The sequence below is a fragment of the Mirounga angustirostris genome, unplaced genomic scaffold, assembly GCF_029215605.1.
Source record: "Mirounga angustirostris isolate CCGP_5_RB_7025 unplaced genomic scaffold, mMirAng1.0.hap1 SCAF_10, whole genome shotgun sequence".
In the NCBI taxonomy this organism is placed as follows: domain Eukaryota; kingdom Metazoa; phylum Chordata; class Mammalia; order Carnivora; family Phocidae; genus Mirounga; species Mirounga angustirostris.
Window position 1 is genome coordinate 79,842,832 of NW_026991718.1, and position 23,134 is coordinate 79,865,965.

At 41.1% G+C, this 23,134-nt stretch overlaps 1 protein-coding gene across 1 annotated transcript in view; it reads right to left on the minus strand.

Annotated features, from left to right (window-relative positions):
* RFX8 (regulatory factor X8) overlaps positions 1-23,134 on the minus strand; it is a 252,412-nt gene that overhangs the window by 30,462 nt on the left and 198,816 nt on the right. The window contains exons 14-15 of the mRNA XM_064572648.1: positions 16,541-16,602; positions 15,364-15,450 (exon numbers count right to left, since the gene is read on the minus strand). Coding sequence (XP_064428718.1) covers positions 15,364-15,450; positions 16,541-16,602 — 149 coding nt within the window. The remainder of the gene's footprint in view (positions 1-15,363; positions 15,451-16,540; positions 16,603-23,134) is intronic.

The window sequence follows — 23,134 nt, forward strand, 5'->3', positions numbered from 1 at the left end:
ATAGCATTTAAATTGGGGGATTTTGTTCTTTGAAACAACAGTGACAGGAAACATAAAATCTCCTCTTCAAAGAGAGATGTTAAAAAAAGTGTCCATCTCCTGCTGGCCAGATGGTGACAGCTCGCTTGTTCAAAAGAATTGCAAGGCTGCCTCTTCTAACCTTTGGGATCCCTTAATACGGGTCAATGGCTCATAACATGGGTCTGGGATTAGTGCAATCCTATCCATTTATTTAAAAAATTACCTAGTCTCCAAGGCCCCCTTCAAGCAAAGATGTATGAAAGTATGCACCGGTTGGTGAGAGAGAAGGAGGCAGTATCAGAGCCAGGCTACAAAGCAGGTGAGCAGAGGATCGCTATTGGAGACCAGCCTGGTGGCAAAGCGGGGGATCTGTGGAAGGCCAGGTCAAGGACTTTGGCACCCAGAGGATCTGGCCAACTAGGCCAAATGGACACAGCAGGCATTGGCCCCATGCTTTAATCTTAAGACAAGGCTGGTCTGAGTTAGAAAGGGAGACTGTGGTAGACCACTGAGGTCTATCACTCAAGAGGAGGGGCAATGAGGGTAGGGAGGCCAAAGCAGCATGAGAGGTGACAGTTTCAGTTCTTGGGGTGCCAGTCAGGATGGCCTCATGTTCTAGGGGTCACTGCCACTGCATCACTTCCCGTGTGCGGTTCTGACTCAGTCCTTTGGGACATTTATTAGGTTGTGGTCAAATGCATAGTCATTGCTGAAATATGGCTCTAATAAAACCACATTAACATTCCCAGAGCCAGCCTTGCCATGAATGAAGGGCTTCCAGTCCAAGAGGTCTTCTTCCACCATTTCCTGAGGCCTCAGATGCTTTAATGGTACCAAATCATGGTGAAGCCCATGGTTCAGGAAGGACCCCGAGTCACGTCTGCCCAGTGAAGTCACTTGTGTTCCTGGTGAACTGTCTCCTCAGCTCCTGCTCCACAGGGTACAAGCCAGCCCAGGCCCAGGATGTCAGGATTTAACCACTAGGGATAGGGAGAGGTCAGGAGGTGCTGCAAAGAGTCCCCTGGAAATGGAGGGAGAGAGACCTGGGAAGAAGGAAGGCTCAGAATTCACACAGTACAATAGAGAATCTCGAGCAGACTCCCTGTTGAGCCTGGAGCTCAATGTGGGGCTTGATCTCACAACCCTGAGATCATGACCTGAGCCAAAATCAAGAGTCAGGTGCTTAACTGACTGAGCCACCAAGGCATCCCATTACTTTAGTTAGATTTTATGATCAATTTGGCTAAAGAAGGATCCAGCGTGAAGAGGACTGCGATACGATTATAGGGCACACAACTCATCTTTTTTTTTTCTTCCATAAAATCTTTCAAATGCAATGTTAGCTTAATATGCTTTTTGGCATTTGACTTTCTTTTAGTCTAACTACAATTTGCATTCACATTCTCAGGTTTTGACATCATTTGTCATTAATCCAGACTTTCATTTACATCATTTTGGCCTCGTAATTTGTCCTCTCAAATCACTCCAACAGCAGTGAAACAACTTGAAGCAATTACAAAGGTAAGAGGATAAAAATGTAATAAAACCTAATTCGTGGACCATACTTGTTTAGTGTCAGATTGCAGAGCAAAGGTGCTTCATCTTCCAATCATTAAAGGATCCAATTTCAATTTTTACTCAAAGCACATGAATAATTATATTTCGGTTTGATTAGGAGAAGATGAACCTGATGAATATTTGTATAGCTGAAACTAAAATAGTAAATATATGTAGTCATAGAAGGACGTGTATCATTAGGATTGCAATATAAGCTTTCTTTGATATAATTTTGCTTCTACTAATGATACTAATCACTATAATCCACTGAGTATTTATTTGTTGCTGAGTGGTTTACTTTGTATTACCTAAATTCTTCCAACAATCCACGAGGTAGATAGATAATAATTCATTATTATCCCCATCTTATATATTGGAAAAGAGAAACAATTCAAAGAGCTTGAGACCCAGCTTTGACTCAGAACCTCATCTCTATTGCCCATTCTACTATTCTGTCTTGTGAGATGTATATGTAGGATAAAAAATAACATACATGAGCAGGACAAAGTAAGACATCAGGTATTTGAAACTTAAAAGTAGAAAAGAACTATCTTATTTTTAAAACTGGTTTGCTGAGTGTTGTTTGTGGATTAGTCATATTCTGCATTGGGGGCTGTTGCTTTTTATACTGCTTAACTGTACCCTGACCCATTAGATTTTATGAACAACTTAATTGCAAAATGATGACCGCAGGGAACACCCTGGGAAATGTTGAAAGTCTAATTCATTCACGTTCACCCTCCTGAAGTAAAACTCAGCAACCAGAAGTTAAGCTTCACCGGCAGACAGCAAATAGCACGTTGCATTGTAGGAGCTGGCTCCGGCTGGAGCTGGGTGAGTGAGGGAGGCTCTGAGCAAATTGGATGGTCCTGTGTTCGCGAGCTTGGGAGCGTTACCTGCTTTTAAAATCTTTTCCAAGCAAGGGTGCAGTCTAGGGTATAATTCTCCACACGTATGTTTCTTGAGCTGCTAGACAGCAACCAGGTAATGCATATTTTTTTTAACCTTAACGAGTTCTAACCAGCCTTGAAAACCATAGGGTGGACAGGGCCAAAAAGCGGGTTGCGACTTGGACACCTTATTAGTGCCTGAGAGTTAGGCCCTCTGGGGCTCCTCAGAGCCAGGTGGGCTCACACCCCGCCAGGTGCCATGGCTGCACAAACAGAAGGAAAAGGCACCTTTCCTGGGTCTGGAGAAAGACTCTGAAGGAACTGCTGGTGTTCTCTCTGACATCATTAGGTCTGTGGTGCCCACAGTTGCCAGGCTGACAGCTCCCTGTGAACTCACTCTCCTCAAGGGGGGTGTGGTCTGAAAGACGAACCCTTTGCCTTTCTGCTTTGTCGGCACAACTAGCCAGCTTTGGGCCCACAGCCCCGGAATCTGCAGGCTCAGGCCCCACCGAGGCAGCCCCCTGAGCTCATGAGCTGGCAGAAGAACAAAGGACCTAAGAACAAAGGCATGGAATGTTGAAGGCATGATTTTAGAAGCTTTTTAAAGGCTTTTAATATCCTAAGTTGGAAAAGCTGGGAGGGAGGGAGAGAGAAAGAGAGAGGGAGGGAGGGAGGGAGGGCAAGGGAGAGGTGGCGAGAAGGAGATTGTTGTTGGGGGAGGAATGAGGGCAAGGGTTAGTTTCCATATTTCCTGAGAGAAACATGAGACTGTACAATGGATTTCAGAATTTACATTAGGTAGAATGGGGATTCATCTATTTGCAAAATGACAAAAAGGTTTTCCTTGGAACATACTAACGGGGATTTTTGCCTCAGAGGTAGAGCATAACAGTGAATTAGGCAGGGTTGTTTCTCTAGATGTGACAATAATACACACATACTCCCTCCATTCCCCCCTTCTCCCCAGACAATAATAAAGCATTTTATACTCTGGCCTCAATTCTTCAGTTTGTTTCTAGGTCAGCAATTATACCCAGGTCCAAGTCTCAATCTGGTTGCCAGCTAAACAGGATTGGAATCTGGGGAGGCCTATTCCCTGTAAAATTATGTTACCCCGGAGAGGGGAGCAGGAGGGAAAACGTTCTGGATTTTGTGAAGGGGTCCTTTTCATATGGTGCACACTGCATATTTATAGTTATTTTTCTTTTTCCGGAAAAAAAAAAAAAAAAAAGAAAAGCCTCAAACTTTTCATTTGCTTTGAAAATCAAACCTCAGTCTCTCCTTGGTTCAGGGCAGATGCTGCCTCAGCAGTTTTGAGTGAAATTCAGCACCAGCCCCACTCTACCCCAGTGCAAGCAAATGCTGTTGACACACTGGACTCCCTATCCACTCCTATTCAGGTGTCCAGTGAAGGGGATCATCAGTGACATTGTCCCTGACTCTGGATCACGTCCTTCTGCTGCTTCTGCTTGAGTGGAAGGAGGGGTGGGATGGATGGTGTCAGAGACCTGGGCATCAGAAGTTCTATACTGATGAGCCTAATTGGAGCCATATTGGAGGAACAATATGGAGGAAAGAGGGAGGAGACAGAGGCTTATTTTGAGACTAAATTTATTTTAATTAGATATATGCTTCTTTGCAGTGCTTGGCAGTGGTGGTGAAGAGGAAGCAAAGTTCCCCAAAGCCACCCCTTTGCTACCAACCCTGGTTCCTTGCCAAATCTCTCTATGCTGATGCTCTTATTGGTGTTTCCATTTCTTTCCTTAACATAAGGTCAAGGGGGAACAAAAGACAAACAGAATGCCCTTGAACAGCACCGCTTAATAACTCAGAGTGTTGTTGCTGGGAATGGAATATATTCCACTCTAAGACACGCCTAACAAGACATGCTCTTAAAAAACAAAACAAAATGAAACAACCCAACAACAACAACAACAAAACCTAAAAATTCAGATTCCTATTCTCTTAAGAAAGTTTTTGTAAATTAGGCCTCACATAGAGAAGTGCCTGTTTCACTAGGGCATTCAACTTTTAGGAACTACAAATATACTCATCTGTGGTTTGCTGGGGGTTCCCCTCTGTGTTTTAAACACTAGAGAGATCATGCTCTTTAAGGTGAATGTAAGAACATGCTTGAGCCGATGTAGATGCCCACTGGGGTTGAAGACTTCCAAGTGTGCAGGGCCCGGGGGTCCCTCTCATTGTGCGCCTCTTGACTCTAAGGAGTCCTGCCTGTTTAGGTAATGAGACCACTTAAGGTCTCCAGAGGAAGAACAACTGGGCTGCCATTGCAACTTGCACACAGAGGAATGTGCAGGAGAGTGCTTTGAAATAAAGGCAAGACCTGAACTCTGTGAGAAGAGAGAATGGGTGTGAGCAGAAGAAACAATAAGACCTCTGGAGATATGGCCTTGAGAAATGGGCAGGGGAACACTGTGGGATACTTCATGGGACCTGTCCTCATGTAGGATTAGGCCTCATTTATTATTTGAAATTGAATTTTTTAATTGAGGTAACTGTAGATTGACATATAGTAAGAGATGATTTGAAGAGCTTCCTTTTACACTCTGCCCAATTTCCCCCAATGGTAACACTTTGCAAAACTATAGTACAATATCACAACCTGGATATTGACATTGATACAATTCACTGATCTTACTCGAATTTCCCAAGTTTTACTTAAACTCATTTTTGTGTGTATTTAATGCTATACAATTTTATCACCTGTGGAGATTTGTGTACCCATCCCACCACAGACAACATAGAGAACACTCTCATGATCACAAGGATCCTTGTGTTGCCCCTTCATAACCATACCCATCTCTTGCTTCTCCACCCCCAGGTCCCTGGCAACCACTAATTTGTCCTCTATTTAAAAAATTGTGTCATTTCAAAATGTTTTATAAATGGAATCAAAAGATATGGAACCTTTTGAGAAAGGAGTTTTTTCACTCAGCATTTAGAGATTTATCCAAGCTGTTATATCAATAGTTTATTCCTCTTTGTTGCTGAGTAATATTCCATGGTATGGATGTACCAGAGTTTGTTCAACCATTCAGCCAATGAAGGAAATCAGGGCTGGTTCTAATTTTTGGCTGTTGAAAAGAAAGCTGTTATGAACATCTATGTATGGGTTTTAATTTTTTTTATTATTATTTTTTTAAAGATTTATTTATTTATTTTAGAGAGAGAGAGAGAGAGCACAAGCAGGAGGAGCAGGGAGAAGGAGAGAGAATCTCAAGCAGACTCTGCCCTGAGCGTGGAGTCTGATGAGGGGCTCCATCTCACAACTGTGAGATCACGATCTGAGCTGAAACCTACTGTGCCACGTAGGCACCCCTGTACGGGTTTTTATGTGGACATAATTTTTCATTTGTGTGGGATAAATGTCCAAGAGTACAATTGATGGTTTGGATGTTAATTGTATGTTTAATTTTATAAAAAGTGCCAAACTGGGGTGCCCAGGTGGCTCAGTGGTTAAGTGTCTGCCTTTGGCTCAGGTCATGATCCCGGGGTCCTGGGATTGAGCCCTGCGCTGGGCTCCCTGCTCAGTGGGGAGTCTGCTTCTCCCTCTCCCTCTACTGTTCCCCCTGCTTGTGCTTTCTCTCTGTTGAATAAATAAAATCTTAAAAAAATAAAAAAATAAAAAATAAAACCTGCCAAACTATTTTGCATTCCTACCATCAATGTATGAGTGATGCAGCTTCTCTAACTCCTCATCGGCATTTGGTGGTTGCTGCTGTTTTTTTATTTTAGTCAGTCTGATAGGTGTGCAGTTATATTCCATTGTGGTGTTAATTTGCATTTCCATAATGATTAATGATGCTGATCATTTTTTCATGTGCTTAAGTGCCACCTGTATATATCCTCTTCAGTGAGGTGTATATTTGTGTCTTTTGCCCATTTTCTAACTGCATTATTTTTTTACTGTTGAGTTTTGAGAATTCTTTATATATACTAGGTACTAGTCCTTTGAAGGATATGTAGCTTCAAATACTTTCTCCTAATTTGTAGATTGTCTTTTCATCCCCTTCATAGTCTTTCACAGAACAAAATTTTTAATTTTGATAAGGTCCAACTTATTAGCTTTTCCTTTTATGGACTGTGGTTTTGGTGTCAAGTCTTAGAACTTTTTGCCTAACCCTAGGTCCCAAAGATTTTCTCCTATTTTTTTAAGTTTATTATTTTTATGGTTTAAAAGTAAGACTATGATCCATTTTGAGTTAATTTTTGTATAAGTTGTGAAGTTTAGTTGTGAGGGTCTTCCCCCCGCCCCACATGTGGGTATCTAGTTGTTCCAGCACCATTTGTTGAAAATCTACTCTCCCTCCATTGAATTACTTTTGCATCTTTGTGAAAAGCCAGTTGAGCATATTTGAGTGTGTCTATTTCTGGCTTCTCTACTCTGTTCCATTGATCTGTGTGTGTGTCTCCGCCAAAACCATGCTGCTGTCTTGATTACTGTAGCTACATTACAGTAGTGTTTCCTCCCACTTGATTCTTCTTTGTCAAGATTGTTTGAACTATTTTAGGGCCTTGCCTTTCCACATAACTTTTAGAACAAACTTGTCTATGTCTACAAAAAAACTTTGCTGGGATTTTTTTTTAAACAACTTCACTGAGAGATAATTCACATACCACACAATTCACCATTTAAAGAGTGCAATTCAATGTTTTCTTCACATATTCACAGGGTCATACAATTGCGCAGAAAAGAGATAACATAGTGGTATTGAGACTGTTCTTAGAAAGGCCTGCTTGCAAGACTGGTCCTTGGCTGGAGTCTGGGAACTTGGTTCCCAGAGTGTTCCCAGTCAACAGTTAACTGATAAGAGTGGTTCCCTGTGCCTAGACTGTTTGTGCAAACAATATAGTTTATGTTGAATAACATACTTTCTTTTTGGGAATCTGTCATTTTGGCGCATGCTAGGAAGAATGTGCTTATGACCAGCCCCCACTAAAAACTTTGAGTGTGGAGTCTCCTAATGGCCCTACCTGAGCAGAACCATCACATATGTGTTGCTGTAATTTTGTTGCACAGAGAAGTGTGCTCTGTGTGACCCTTCATGGGAGAGCAAGAGCATATAGAGGCCTGCACATGGATTCCTTCAGAACTCTGCCTCTTTTCCCCTTATGCTCCAACTGTATATCCTTACTATGTCTCTGTAGTATATTTTAGCCATGGGTACGAATATATTATTTTGGTTTGCCTGGTTACCTTGTGCCATTGGGGCTCCCTACTGGCGCAGCCTGAGGGAGCTGGAGGGCTTTTTCAAGACTAGGTGGGGGATTTCTCTCTGTGGGGTGGGAGTTCCCTCCATTGGTGCTCCCCAGCTGCCTCTGGGTGGAACGGGGACAGAGGCTTCCTGGACTAGGCTACTTGCTATAGCTGGGTCTCCCTTGACAGATTAGCTCACACCCTTTAGTGTATCTCTTGGTGGAAAAGGGGTGTCTCAGACCCAGTGAGTAATGAAGAGTGCCTTCTCTGGCTGTTTATTTTTGGTCAGACTCCCTCTTGCTGCCCCTTGCCTGAGACTATTAGAAGAACTAGGGGAGGAATGAGTACCCAGATGCCTTGTCTTGCAAGGTAGGGGGTTGGGGGTTGGGAAACAGTGGGTCTGGGTGAGTGGGGGGAAGATACAGGGTGCCCTATCACTGTGCTGGCTGTGCAGTCTTGGGGTCCCCAACCAGCTCACTTTCTTAACACCTTTCAGAGTTTTCCTTTGTTTGCTTCTTGCATTATTTCCAGTGTTTACAGTTGTGTTTAGCAGGGAGGAACAGAAAGAAATGGATCTATGCCATCTTGTTCCAACCTACTATCATATTTTAACTCATCATATTTTAATTTGTTAGGCACAATCATATAATCAAGTATTCCAATTACTGGTAACATTAATTTATAATATATACATGGTCTACTTTCAGAAGGTTTCTGAGGCAGCTTGGATGATGTACATGGAACAAGATAGTGTAGATTCATTTTTCCTTGCTGCCTCCCTCTAATACAAATAATTATCCCGGAACTTTTTCAGTGGGTCATGATAAAAGGGCTCTGAATCCTGGAAAGAAGAAGGTGGACTGACTAGAGAAGAGACAGTGTGGTGAATGCCCTGGGTTTTCTTTTCGTGTCCCATACACAGCTGGGTTGGATACTGGAGAGACCTGTAGCCCAGAACTGTCAGTAGGCATAGACCTAAATCCCAAGAAAAACCTGCACTCTCTGAACAAAGGACCAGGAGAGGGAAACTTAACAGAGACCTAGAGCGGGCTGCCACTTGCTTCTAGAGCATGGGCTGGCAACCCAATCTGACCACAGTGGCAGCCTCAATATCCTGGTTAAAAGTTATGTGGAAAGGCAAGGCCCAGGGGGGCTGACCCACCCCCACCCCCAACTCCACACCCAGGGTACTGACAGGTGGGCTGATCCACCTGCATAGACAGTACCGAATCCTTTGGCCAATTCAATAGAGCACAGAAGGGCAGGGATGCTACCCACAGGAACAATGCCAGCAGAACCTGGTATTTCCCTGCCCGACACCCACTGGCATAAAAGGACCCAGGTCCAGCCACTCTAGCTCTCTGCATTCCCCACAGAAGGTGGCCCAGGGAAGCAGCTTCAGCCCCTGTAGGTAACACCAGTAAGGAAACGATCAGAAGTCCCTGCAGTGCCAGAAGAATGAAGCAGACCAGAACAGTACACAAGGGCTCTGAAAACTAAAATGTCTTTGGGACAACAGCACACAAAAGTAGGCCAGAACCTATATGCTCCACCTAAACAGGGTGACTGCCTGCTAAAGTAGAAGATTTATTTATTTATTTATTTTTTATTAAAAAAATTTTTTTTAAAGATTTTATTTATTTGCGAGAGAGAGAATGAGAGACAGAGAGCATGAGAGGGAGGAGGGTCAGAGGGAGAAGCAGACTCCCTGCTGAGCAGGGAGCCCGATGCGGGACTCGATCCTGGGACTCCGGGATCATGACCCGAGCCGAAGGCAGTCGTTTAACCAACTGAGCCACCCAGGCGCCCCAAGTAGAAGATTTAAATAGGATTGAAAATCTAACATTATAACCCAAATGCTCAGGATACAATAGAAAATCAATAGAAAATGCCCAGGATACAATAGAAAAATATAGAGACCAATGGAACAGAATAGAAGGGCCAGTAATGAACCCACACATATATGATCAATTAATTACAACAAAGCAGCCAAGAATATAAAACAGTCTTTTCAATAAATGATGTTAGGGAAATTGGACAGCCACATGCAAAAAAAGAAAACTTCCAGGGCGCCTGGGTGGCTCAGTCAGTTGAGCATCTGCCTTTGGCTCAGGTCATGATCCCAGGGTCCTGGGATAGAGTCCTGCATCAGGCTCCTTGCTCAGCGGGGAGCCTGCTTCTCCCTCTCTCTCTGCATGCCACTCCCCCCTGCTTGTGCTCTCTCACTCTCTCTCTCTCTGTCAAATAAATTAAAAAAAAAAAGAAAACTTCCGTATGCTACAAAAATTAAATCAAAATGGATTAAAGACTTGAGTGGAAGACCTGAAGCCATAAAACTCCTAGAAGAAAACAGGCAGTAAGCTCCTTGACATCAGTCTTGGCAATGATTTTTTTGGATTTGACACCAAAAGCAAAGACAACAAAAGCAAAAATAAACAAGTGGGACTACACTGACCTAAAAACCTTCTACACAACAAAGAAAACCATCAACAAAATAAAAAGCAACCTACTTAATGGGAGAAAATATTTGCAAATCATATATCTGATAAAAGGGTTAATATCCAAAATATATAAACATACAACCTACTAGCAAAAAAAAAAAAAAATCTGATTTACAAATGTGCAGAAGATCTGAATAGTCATTTTCCAAAGAAGACATAAAGATGGCCAACACGTTCTTGAGAACATACTCAACATCAGCAGTGATCAGGGAAATGCAATCAAACCACAATCAGATATCACTACACACCCGTCAGAATGACTAATATCAAAAAGACAAGGAATAATAAATGTTGGCGAGGATGCAGGGAAAGTGAACTTGTGCACTGTTGGTAGGAACATAAATTGGTGCAACCACTGTGGAAAACAGTATGGAGGTTCCTCAAAAAATTAAATATAGAATTACCATATGATCCAGCAATCTCACTTCTGGGTATTTATCCAAAGAAAATGAAAACACTACACGAAAAGATATCTGCACCCCTATGTTCATCACAATGTTATTTATAACAGATAAGATATGGAGACAACCTAAATGTACATTGACATTTCAATGGATAAAGAAAATGTGGTGCGTGTATTCCACATGATGGAATACTATTCAGCCATAAAAGAGAATGACATCTTGCCATTTGCGACAATAGGAATGCACCTTGAGGATGCTATGCTAAGTGAGGTAAGTCAGACAGAGAAAGACAAGTACTGCATGGTCTCACCTATAGGTAGAATCTAAAAAACAACCCCCCCCCAAAAAAGCAAAAAACCAGGCTCATGGATACAGAGAACAGATTGGTGGTTGCCAGAGGGGGTGGGGGGATGGATAATTGGAAATTTGTATCTTTTGACTCCAGTTATAAAATAAGTAAGTCCTGGGGGAGTAATATACAGTTTGGTGACTATATTAATAACACTATATTGCATATTTGAAGGTTGCTAAGAGAGTAGATCTTAAGGGTCCTCATCACAAGAAAAAAATTTTGTAACTACATATGGATATTAACTAGATTTTACTGTGGTGATCATTTTGCAACATATGTGAACATCAAATCATTATATTGTATACCTCAAACTAATGTGATGTTGTATGTTAATTATATGGAAGGAAGGAAGGAACGAAGGAAGGAAGGAAGGAAAGAGGGAAAAGAAAAGCACCCATAATACCAAGAATTAGGTAAGCCACAATTTGAATGAGAAAAGATAACAACTGACACCAGTATTAAGATGATTTAGATATTGGAATTATTTGACAAAAATTTTCAAGTGGTCATTATAAAAATACTCTAACAAGTAGTTATAAATTCTCTTAAAACAAATGAAAAAACAGAAAACCTCCATAAAAAAATAGAAGTTATACAAAAGAAACAAATGGGAATGATAGAACTGAAAAATACAATGACCAAAATAATAACCATATACATAATACCATGAAAAAAATCATAGATATGATAAAATGAATACATCAAGGTCAAGAGCAATATGCGTAGAGTCATATTAAATGTTTACTGTGTGCCAGGTGCTGTTTCAAACATTTTCCTTGTATTAATTCATTTAATCTTCACAATAGTCCTATGAAGTAGATATTATTATCCTTATTTAAAAAAAAAATTTTTTTTTAGAGAGAGTGCACATGGGGGTTGGCGTGGGGCAGGGGGAGAGGGAGAGACAGAATTGGGGCTCAGTCTCACAACCCTGAGATCATGACCTGAGCCAAAATCAAGAGTTGGATGCTTAACCGACTGAGCCATTCAGGTGCCCCAATATTATTATCCTTATTAATAGATGAGGAAATGGAGACACAGAGAGGTTGAATGACCTGCCTAAGATCACACAGCTTACTAGTGGCAGAGCCAGGCAGGCTGTTCCAGTGTCTCTGCCCTTATCCACATGTAGTATTGCATAGTATTATGCTGCCTCTTTGAGAGAATTAAATTTATTTCAGTGAGAAATCTCAATGCGCCAGCTCTGCCAGGGCTGCTAAAAAAGTCTTTTTTAAAAAAAAAATTTTTTTTTTAAAAAGTCTTATAACTGGTCACTCTGTCTCCTTTCCCATCTCCTTGTACAATCCAGTGGTAGCAGGGTTGCCAGGAGGATCTCCATTTAAAATACAAATTAGAAATACCATATGATCCAGTAATTCCACTGCTGGGTATTTACCCAAAGAAAAGGAAAACACTAATTTGAGAAGATACATGCACTCTTATGTTTATTGCAGCATTACTTACAATAGCCAAGATACGGAAGGGAGCCAAGTGTCCAGTGATAGATGAATAGATAAAGAAGATGTGGTATACATACACAATGGATAATATTACTCAGCTATACAGAAGGATGAGATCATGTCATTTGTGACAACATGGATGGACCTAGAGGGTTATTATGCTAAGTGAAATAAGTCAGATAGAGAAAGAAATATCATATGATTTCACTTATATGTGGAATCTAAAAAACAAAACAAATGAATAAACAAACAGAAGGCAGAATCAGACCTACAAATACAGAGAACAAACTGGTGATTGCTAAAGAAAAGGGGTGGGAGGGATGGGCACAATGGGTGAAGGAGAGTGGGAGGTACAGGCTTCCAGTTATGGAATGAATGAGTCACATGGATAAAAGGTACAGCAATAGGAAATATAGTTGATGTATTGTAATAACATTGGATGATAACAGATGGGAGCTACACTTGTGGTGAGCATAGCAGGATGTATAGAGTTGTTGAAATCACTGTGTTGTACGACCGAAACGAATGTAATAGGCCATGTCAACTATACTCAAATTTTAAAAAATTATAATAAAAATAATCAGATTGCTTCACTCCGCAGCTTGAGTCTCTCCAGTGGCTCCCTGTCACACTCGGAATAACATCTCACCTCCTTGCCAAGACTTAGAGGTCCCACTTGTATGTTCAGATTCCACTCCTCCCACTCTTCTTCTCATTCACCAACCTCCACCTTCAGACTTCCTTGCTGTTCTTTGAACTCATCCCTGCCTTGGGCCCTTTGCACTTGCTTTTTCCTCTGCCTGGAATATTTGTTCCCCCAGATTTTCATTTGGCTGGCTCTATTTCTCACCTTTCTGCTCAAAACGCATCTTGTCAAAGAGGCCTTCCCATGACTCCATTTTATCATCTTCAGATTAATCTTGCTATTGTTCCGTTTTTTTTGTTTTGTTTTGTTTTGTTTTTTAAAGATTTTATTTATTTGACAGAGAGAGAGACATAGTGACAGCAGGAACACAAGCAGGGGGAGTGGGAGAGGGAGAAGCAGGCTTCCCGCCGAGCAGGGAGCCCGATGTAGGACTCGATTCCAGGACCGTGGGATCATGACCTGAGCCGAAGGCAGACGCTTAACGACTGAGCCACCCAGGCGCCCTATTGTTCCGTTTTTATTGTCTTACATCTTCCCCACTAAAACTGACAAGAGGGGAGGCCTTGTTTGTCTTGTTTACTGCTTCATCACCAGTAACTAGAACAGGGCCTGACTTATTGTAGGAACTCAAATATTTGTTGAATGAACAAATAAATGAATGGATGAGTTATACAGATTTCATTACCTGAAAACTAAAGAAATGAAGTTTTTGTTTTGAGATCTAACTTAAAAACAATTTTTTAAAGATTGTATTTATTTATTTGACAGAGAGAGAGAGAGAGAGAGAGTGTGAGCACACACACAGCAGGGGGAGGGGCAGAGGGAGAAGCAGACTCCCCACTGAGCAGGGAGCCTGATATGGGGATTGATCCCAGGACCCTGGGATCATGACCTGAGCTGAAGGCAGACGCTTAACGACTGAGCCACTCAGGTGCCCCTGTCACCCTAGTTCTTATCTGTGTCCCCCTGAAACCCTCCTCTTCCTTGCTGAGGATAAAACCTACTTTTTTTCCCGACAAAGACCACTTCCAGACCCTCTCTCTGTGACATCGACCCAGAGACCTCAGGACATTCACAGCCTCTTACAGCTGCTGAGTACCAGCCTTGTCATGCTGCGGGGCTCTCCAAACTGCCTGCTGGGTGCTCTGGGGCAAAGAGATGCTGGCTCTAGCCTTTCAGGGGAGTACAGGTCAGCAAGCGAGAGAATACATTTGCACAAGGAGAGTTCTAACCCCAACTGAAATAAGTCTCCTATCTGTTTGTTCCCTTCCTTAACTTCTCTGTTTTTGTTGATGTAATTTTTCCCTCTTTGTGATTGATCAATGAATAAGACATTTAAGAGGAAGAGCTGGTTGGAAGAAGAACATAATGACTTTACTTGAGGTTAAGTTTGAGGTTTCAGTGGGACAGGCTGGGCTGAGTCAACCAACCGAGGACCCTGCCTTGGAGAGGGCTTTCTGATCTGCCTCCTTTTTGATTCAGGCACTCATCAGAATGACCACGGCAGGCTTTGGAACCATCTCTGGGCTGAATCTCTCCTTCCCAATCTAGTCGGGGGTGGCTTTGGAGTGACATTTTATATAGATTCTATCTATTGGTAGCATAAATTGAAATAAGGAAGTCAAGAGGCAGAGATGATTTGGAGGGAGATTAAAAATTTAGATTTCTACATACTAAGTAAGAAGCACCAATGGGTCATGTAAGTGAAAATATCCAGTAGACAGCCTGAGAGGAATGACTGGGAGGTAGGACAGAAAGGGCCATTGGAAAATGCCTTAGGAGGAGTCGCCGTCCATGGGGGTGTGGTGATAGGTGAAAGATAAAGAAGGATGAGATATCCTGGGACCAAAGGATAGGAAAAGAGCCATTGGTTGAGTCTCAGGAAAATGCCTACACTTAAGGGGAGGGAAGCAATAAGGAGACCAAGAAGGTGTCACTCTGGGGAAGAAATTGGATGAAGCAGTCTTAAGAGCTAAAGGAAGTTTCAAGAAAGAAGTGGCCAATTCTGTCATATTTTATAGAGAAGTTGAGAAGAACGAATGAAAAATGGCTTTGGCAATTGAGATGATAATTATAATGAAAAGTATCCAAGAAAATGAGCTGGAAATGCCCTTCTCTGGCCTATGATGGTGCCAGAGACTGATTTACTGCCCACATCAAAGTCATGTTGACATGATGTGTGTGTTTCCATCCTTAAGAAGGATTAGTAGCAGAATAGCCAAAAAAGCCAGTTAGATTCAACTAAAATATGAATGCTTCTCATATTAATCAGACTGTGACTTATGACCAAAATACCTAAATGACAGATACTAACCTGTGATACCTTTTTTCACCCAAAAGGTAACAATACTGGGCATAGAAGAAAGAACTTTTCTTGATACAGATTCCATCATAATGATATCTGAAAAATAAAGGTTTTCTTAAAGATGATGTCAAACCACCGACATGCTTTACAGAAGCCACAGAATAGACTAGCTAATGAAGATCTGATTTTTTATCTGAGTTTTATCTATGACGCCATTTATTAGCTCTGTTGGGTAGATAGTTTCATACTATTTCATACACATTAGCTTTGAAACGGGCTCACAAATGTTCTACTCTGCTTTCCCAACTAAGGACACTCCAGTCTTAGAGAGATGTGACAAGGAAAGCCTCCTGCTGCCTCCGCTGTGAACCTTTTTAAGGTGAAGGGGAGCGACACCCATGTTCCCTCTACAGAAAACCAGACTCGGGTTCTCACAAACCCAAGAAGGAAGTTGGTTCCCGCTCTGCAGCCCAGGCACTTTGCTGAGCTGGGAAAATGCAGCTGCTTGTCTAGGCTCACAGCAGCAGGGCAAAATTTTTTCAAATGAACTTTTACCCAATGTTTAGTTTGGCAAACGCTTTAGCTGTCTTCATTCCCTTGTGGGTAGCAGGCCCCTTTCCTAATTTGGCTTCCATCCCTTCTCACTGATTTTCTGATTTCATGGATTTCTCCTGATTTTTCTTTATTTAAAAGAAATAACAAGTAACAATAGTAATTGAATGACAATTATAGCACGATGCACCTGATAACACTGGAATTTCCTTTTGCTTTAAAAATACATAGAGCCTGGGTACCTGGTCTCTGGAAAATAATTCAAATATGCTAATTAGTGAATACTTAGAAATTTTAGTTCAAAGAATAATTAAAACAGTTCTATAACTCTGTGTGTGTAATTATTTTAAGTATTTCAACGGACATCTACATGTCTAGACATTTAAAGTGTTGAAACAAGAAAACACTGTGACTTTCATATTTTAACAAAATCACTAAGTAGAAACTAATATTTGGTTCTAGTATCACCCAAATTATTCCAGGCACTAGGATTTCATTTGAATTATGGGAACTCTTTGGTAGCACTGATATTTCTAGTTTGTTTAGTTTTGCATTTTGGTGTCACCCATTTTGTGATTTTTCAAAATGTTTGTTTATTCTAACATTTCAAATAGAACAAAAATGATAAACCTACCTGGCACTTCCTCTCGTGCCTAGCCTCCGGGTGCCAAGATCAGGAAAAGCCAAACGTACAAGCTAAAAGAATAAACCAGATTTAAAGCTGCAATTGGAAAATTTAGAAATGAAACTTATAGTTTCACCTCTTATAATGTTTCAGTTGTATTTCCCCTTTTTTTATTATAAAGAAAATACACGTAAATGAAATTTGGAAGAAATCAAGACAAGTATAGGGACAAAAATATACCATTCAGAGGAAACCACCATTTAAACCTCAGTGTGGTTCCTTCCAGCCTTTTTTTTAAAGATTTATTTTAGAGAGAGAACACATGCGTGGGGAGGGGAGGGGCAGAGGGAGAGGGAAAAGGAACAAAGCAGACTCCCCACTGAGTGTGGAGCCCATCACAGGGCTAGATCTCAGGATCCTGAGATAAGGGCCTGAGCTGAAACCAAGAGTCGGTCTCTTAACTGACTGGGCCACCCAGGCGCCTCGCAGCGTTTTTTTCAAGCCTCAATATGTGTATGGATTCTGTGGGTATACATAGGAAACAACTGGTGTCACACAATTAGTATGTGTGCAGTTTTGCTTTCGACTTTCTCCCCTCCACAGTGTACCATAAACATTTCCCCTTGTCATTAAGAATTCTCTAAAAACAAGGGATTATTAATAGCTGCAAAAGAGTCCATCATGTGAGCTGCCATAATTTCACTATTTTCCTCTTTTTCCAATGTGATAGTCATTTTCACTTTTTATTATTCATTTGTTTACCTAGTTTTTTCATTTTAAAGGTTTTGGTAGCAAGTGCTATTAAAATATTGAACAACATAACTACTTCCGACTCAACTTCTCATCTCCCAGATATGTTTTTCATGTGTTTTGTTAACGCTAACATATTTACGACTAATTACATTAAAAAAAAAATAGAAGCCTGTTCCAGCTTCCTAATTAGAAGAGGTTCGTGATATGCATGGTATCCAAGTACATGTCTATTGAAAGTGGAAATCCTGGAGCCTGGTGGAATTAGAAAAATACAGAGCATGGAAGGCACGGTGTTTTAAGCAGTCAAGTAACGATTTCCACTATTTTTCTCTAGTCCCCTCCATAATCATTCAGCTTCTGCTTTTGCTTGGTTTCTTGTTACATCCCTCTTTCTTTTTTCCCTTTTTTTTAAAAAAAAGATTTTATTTATTTATTTGAGAGAGCATGAGAGATAGCAGGAGTGGGGGGAGGAGCAGAGAGAGAGGGAGAAGCAAACTCACTTCTGAGCAGGGAACCTGATGCAGGGCTCCATCCCAGGACTCTGAAATCATGACCTCAGGCATTTAGCTAAAATTGGGTTTTTTAAAACTCTACTAAGTCCTCAACTCAAATCACTCATGATTTGAGCTGAAGGTAGATAGTTAACTGACTGAGCCACCTAGGCATTCCCCCTGTCCTTCTTTTTTTCTTAACTTCTAAGCAGCAGGATTTGACAGTGTTGTGTAATGTTTCTCTTGTCTGGTTCCAGGCCCTACCTCTTCCTACGGGAAGCCACCCAAGCCCGGGTGTAGAGGAAGAAAAATGAAGGAACAGGAAAGGCAAGTCTTGCACAATTAAACATCAAGGTTATGAGGCTAAATTGAGAGGTTCCTTCAGGGAAGGGGTCCAAAATGTACAGATGAAGAATAAATGATAAAAGAAAAAGTCAGCAAGTCTAAAAATGCAGAATTAGAAGCCAGCAATTCCTACTTTCAACCACAGATTCTGAAAATTCCATCACCTCTAAAGAAAATCACTTAAAACCTTCCCTCTATATCTAGTTGTAAAATAGTAGGTACCTAAAAGAATTATTATAAACTATGAAGCAGGCTCAGATTCAAGGCCCTGGGAAATAATCTGGTGTTTTGGAGGGAGAAGCAGAAATAAATTGCCCAGTTGTCTGGCAGCATAATAATCTGCACATTTTATTTTATTGAGTAATTCTAACCCCAGACTATCCTGTGATTTCATTTTATGATCAGGTACACCACAGTTAAACTTAAAAACCAACTGAGATGATTATTTCCAAAAAATGTAATAAGTAAGAAATGTATATATTTAATATATGGACAGCTCACATAAATTAATGGGAAAACAACAATACCCCAATAGAAAGTGGTCTGGTGATAATATGTATACACACAAGATACATATGACCAAAACACATGCAAAAGTGCTTACCTGCCCTAATCATCCAATAAGTACAAGTTGAAACAGCTAAATATAGTTCTTAACCAACAAATTTTCTAGGTCAAAAATATTAGGGATTTGGTTAAGAATATCAGGAACTACCATGAGCTGTGTATTGGTTACAATGGTCTAGAGTCCCTCCTGGGAAAGTTATCACGTACAGATGGAGACTTATGGTAGAATAAACATTATAAACAACCGAAATTTCCAATAAGGGAAATGGTTAAATGAATTCTGGAACACCCAAAAAGTGTTTGGCACCATTTTACAACATTTATTTTAAAATATTTTAGTGTGAAAATGTTTATGATATTCTAAGTTTAGATAAATCGGCATGTGATTATAAAAGTTAATTATTTCTTGAGTGTTTCCTATGTGCCAGGACCACTCAATTTTTTTATATGCATTCTCTCATTAATTTCTTAAAAGCATCTCATAAGGTAGGTACTGTTATTAACGTTATGAATCGTTTCATTTTACAGTTGATGATGTCGAGGCACAAAAAGATGAAATAACTTGCCCAGGGTTACAACCTAATTAGTTGGATTCCAGGCTTAGTGTTGTTAAAAAGTATACCATATTGCAAAATCAACAACACAAGAAACAACAAGTATTGGCGAGGACGTGGAGAAAAAGGAACCCTCGTGCATTCTGGGTAGGAATGCAAACTGGTATAGCCACTGTGGAAAACAGTATGGAGGTTCCTCAGAAAGTTAAAAATAGAACTACCCTATGATCCAGTAATCACACTACCGGGTATTTACCAAAAAAATTAAAAAAAAAACCCCACGAATTTAAAGGGATATATGCACCCCTCTGTTTATTGCAGCATTATTTACAATAGCCAAACTATGGGAGTAACCCAATAATGGAATATTATTCAGCGACAGAAAAAGAATGAAATCTTGCCAATTGCAATGACTTGGATGGAGTTAGAAAGTATAATGCTAAGCAAAATAAGTCAGAGAAAGACAAATACCATATGTGGAATTTAAGAAACAAAACAAACACGCGCAGGAAAAAGAGAGGCAGACAGACAATACAAGAAACAGACTCGTAACTGTAGAGAACAAACTGATGGTTACCAGAGGGGAGGTGGGTAGGGGAATGGGGAAAATAGGGAATGAGAATTAAAGAGTATACTTATTATGATGAAAAAAAAGATAAAAAAAATACCATATTGCATGCTGTCTGCCTATCCACCTGTCCATTCACCTCTCGGTCCACCTATCCATACATCAATCTTTCAATCCGTTCATCCACATAATATCTATCCAACAGGATGAGACATGAACACAACAGACAACAGATAGCAAAGTGAATTGTGAGACACACATCTTAGGGGACTTGTACCCTCAGGCATTTAGCTAAAATTGTTTTTTTTTAAAACTCTAATAAGTCTTCAACTCAAATCACTCATGATGGAATAGAGAGAGGAGGAGGTCTAAGGGGATTTCTTGTGGCAAGATGACCTTTTATTTGTGAAGGGTTGTGGGACAGAGTGTGGCTCAATCAGCTCAGGCCTAGCAGAGGAGGATTCACAGATTCACTTGAATTCTTTTTTTTTTTTTTAAAGATTTTATTTATTCATTTGAGAGAGAATGAGATAGAGAGAGAGCATGAGAGGGGGGAAGGTCAGAGGGAGAAGCAGACTCCCTGCCGAGCAGGGAGCCCGATGTGGGACTCGATCCCGGGACTCCAGGATCATGACCTGAGCTGAAGGCAGTCGCTTAACCAACTGAGCCACCCAGGTGCCCCTCACTTGAATTCTTTGTGAGGCCCCTGGAGTTAGTGTCTGGCTATGGCATAGGACTCCTGATAGATTATAGACAGGCTGGCCAGTGCACTTGGTGGCAGAGGAGAGTGGTTACCACCCTGGTTTCAGCCAGCACACCCATACTCTGTTTAGGCCAAGAAAGGCTGAGTAGTTCCTATGGCCAGAAGTTGTCTACATGTGAGAAAGAGTTGACATGTGGGAGAGCCTGGACTCTGCCCAGCAAAAGGCCCCCAGAATGGACAGTCAGGCTGCACAAAGAGCCATTCACCAACACAAGGAATGCATACTAGAACATTCCAAAGGGCTGCTCTGAAGAAGCCACCAAAGGGACCAGGAAACAAGAGTCTGCCTGGCTCCCAAAATGTAAAGCTGAGCAGTAGGAACTTTCCAACCATTTTTACTTCCCCTGCTTCCAGAGGGGTCAAACTAACGCCCAGCAAGTTTTGGGGAGGAGGGATAGAGAGGGAAGAAGAAGCCTCCATGCCTAGTTTTTTGTAGGCAAGAAGCCATCCTGGAGGAGATAAGAAAACGATTTTAAACCCAATTCAGTTTTGATGTTATATGGAACTGGACATTCTAAGCATCAGACTGATACCATGTGGTAAATTAAGAGTGACAACAGGGCTTTGTATCACCTGAAGACTAGAGGGGTCACACTTCGTGCTCACGTGCTCATTCAGGAGTGGAGGAATAACCACCCAATGAGCAGATTCAAAGCACCATGGGAAATGAAGATGAAGTCACTGTGTGATTAGTCCCTTAGCTCCTGCTGGTCATGTGTGTGTGCATGTGTGTGCAAACGTGCAAATAAACTATATGCGTGTGGCTATAGCTCTGGACAGTGAGGCTATAGCCAGTATTTATTCTCCTCTTTTTATAGTTTTCTCTAATTTTTACACTTTCTATAAAGGGATTGTAATACTTTTATAATCAGAAAAACATCAGTAAATGTTATTTTTAAAAAGGAAGTCAGTGTTATGGAAATTCCCTAATCCATGTGAGATATTACTTGCACCAAGAATGAGCACTACCCATCATATGCCCAGAGCTGCCAAAAAGAGCAAGAAACATTCCGACATCTGCACAGGAACTTGATGTGGAATCTGGAATCAACTCCATTCCCAGGGGAAGAGGGAGGAAATGAGAATTGGGTATTTTGTTGTTTCTCTTGTAAACATGCTTTGGGATCATATCCTTTTCCCCTTCCTCTCCCTAGTCCATTAGTCACAAATTCGGCAGTAAGGGTCCCTTCCCAACACGGGCTCCACTGAATGGCCTGTTCTTCAGGCAAACCCCCAACGAGAGCTGAAAGTTAGTGGTCTTGAAGAATGGATTCTAAGGCAAGTATTAAGATGAAAAATGCTAAATAAATGCCCATTGCCGCACACTGGAGTCTCTTTTTTTAACTTTTCCTTTGGAATGCTCTGCAATGAGACTACCCTAGAGGGGACACAACTTACAAGGAACTCTGAAAAAGATTTTGAAAAATAGGCTTTAATTTCTTAGAAAAAGAAGTGGAGATCTTACAGACTAAATATGTCATGCTCAAGTCACACCGCTTCCATCTGATCAAGTTTCTGGGCAGGTAGATAAAGAAAATGCTGTAGAGCCAGGGTACCCAGGACTGGGTCCCCCTGAGGAAGTGTCCCAGGCTGCCAAGTGATGAAATGGCTAAAGATGTGGGCTAAATGATAAGCTACTCGAGGGAATTCCTAGCTGGCTGGAAAACCTTACTCAGGGAAACCTTGCGAGCACAGAGTGTACTCAACGTCTTGTACGCACTCATATTGCTTTCATTTATTGAATGAAGGATAAGAGATATGCATTTCAAATACAGGAGCTTCAGCAGGTTGAGAAGACTGGATGACCTACAAGATTCAAGAAGATACTGGTAAACAGAACTGCAGATTGAAACTAAGAAGCTAAAATATAGGAATAAGGGAGTGGCTGCTCCTGGGTTCAAATAGTCACCTGCATAACGACAATAATCTGAGAATAATATTTTGTATTTATATAGAGTATTTCACAGTTTCCAAAGCAGTTTTGGGGGGTAGCTTAATTTTAATTCATGTGAAAAAATACTTAAGGGTTATTTTTGTTGACCACAAGCTTAAAATGAAACCAACAGAGTAACATGGAAGGATAAAAGCCAATAGTAGCCCACCCCCTCCCAATAAAAGTAAGAGCCCCTATCATCTGAGTGCTCCTAAGGCACTGGGTTGTACCCTTGGGGCTACCTACCTTTTAAGAAGACATCGGTAAATTGAAGTCATAATGAAACAAGTGGGCAGGAAGGTAAAAATTTGGGAGCTGAGGAATATTCAGTGTGGAGAAGGAAAGATAAGGAGATGTAAAAAATTGGTTCAAATATTTGAACAGCTGCTATATTAGAAGATTCTCCTACATAGTTTAGTATTATCAAAAGTGCAGGATTTCCACCAATGACTTTGTTTCAGGGATGAAGATTTTGGCTAGAGGAGTGGATCTTAAAATGTCAATGTTTTGGAAACAACATTGGAATCCACAGAATTGCTTGTGGGAGGGTAACCTAGAGCAGCCACTTTGGAAAATAGTTTGGCCCCATCCCCAGATATCATAGTTGCACATCCCCTTAGCCTGCAAGG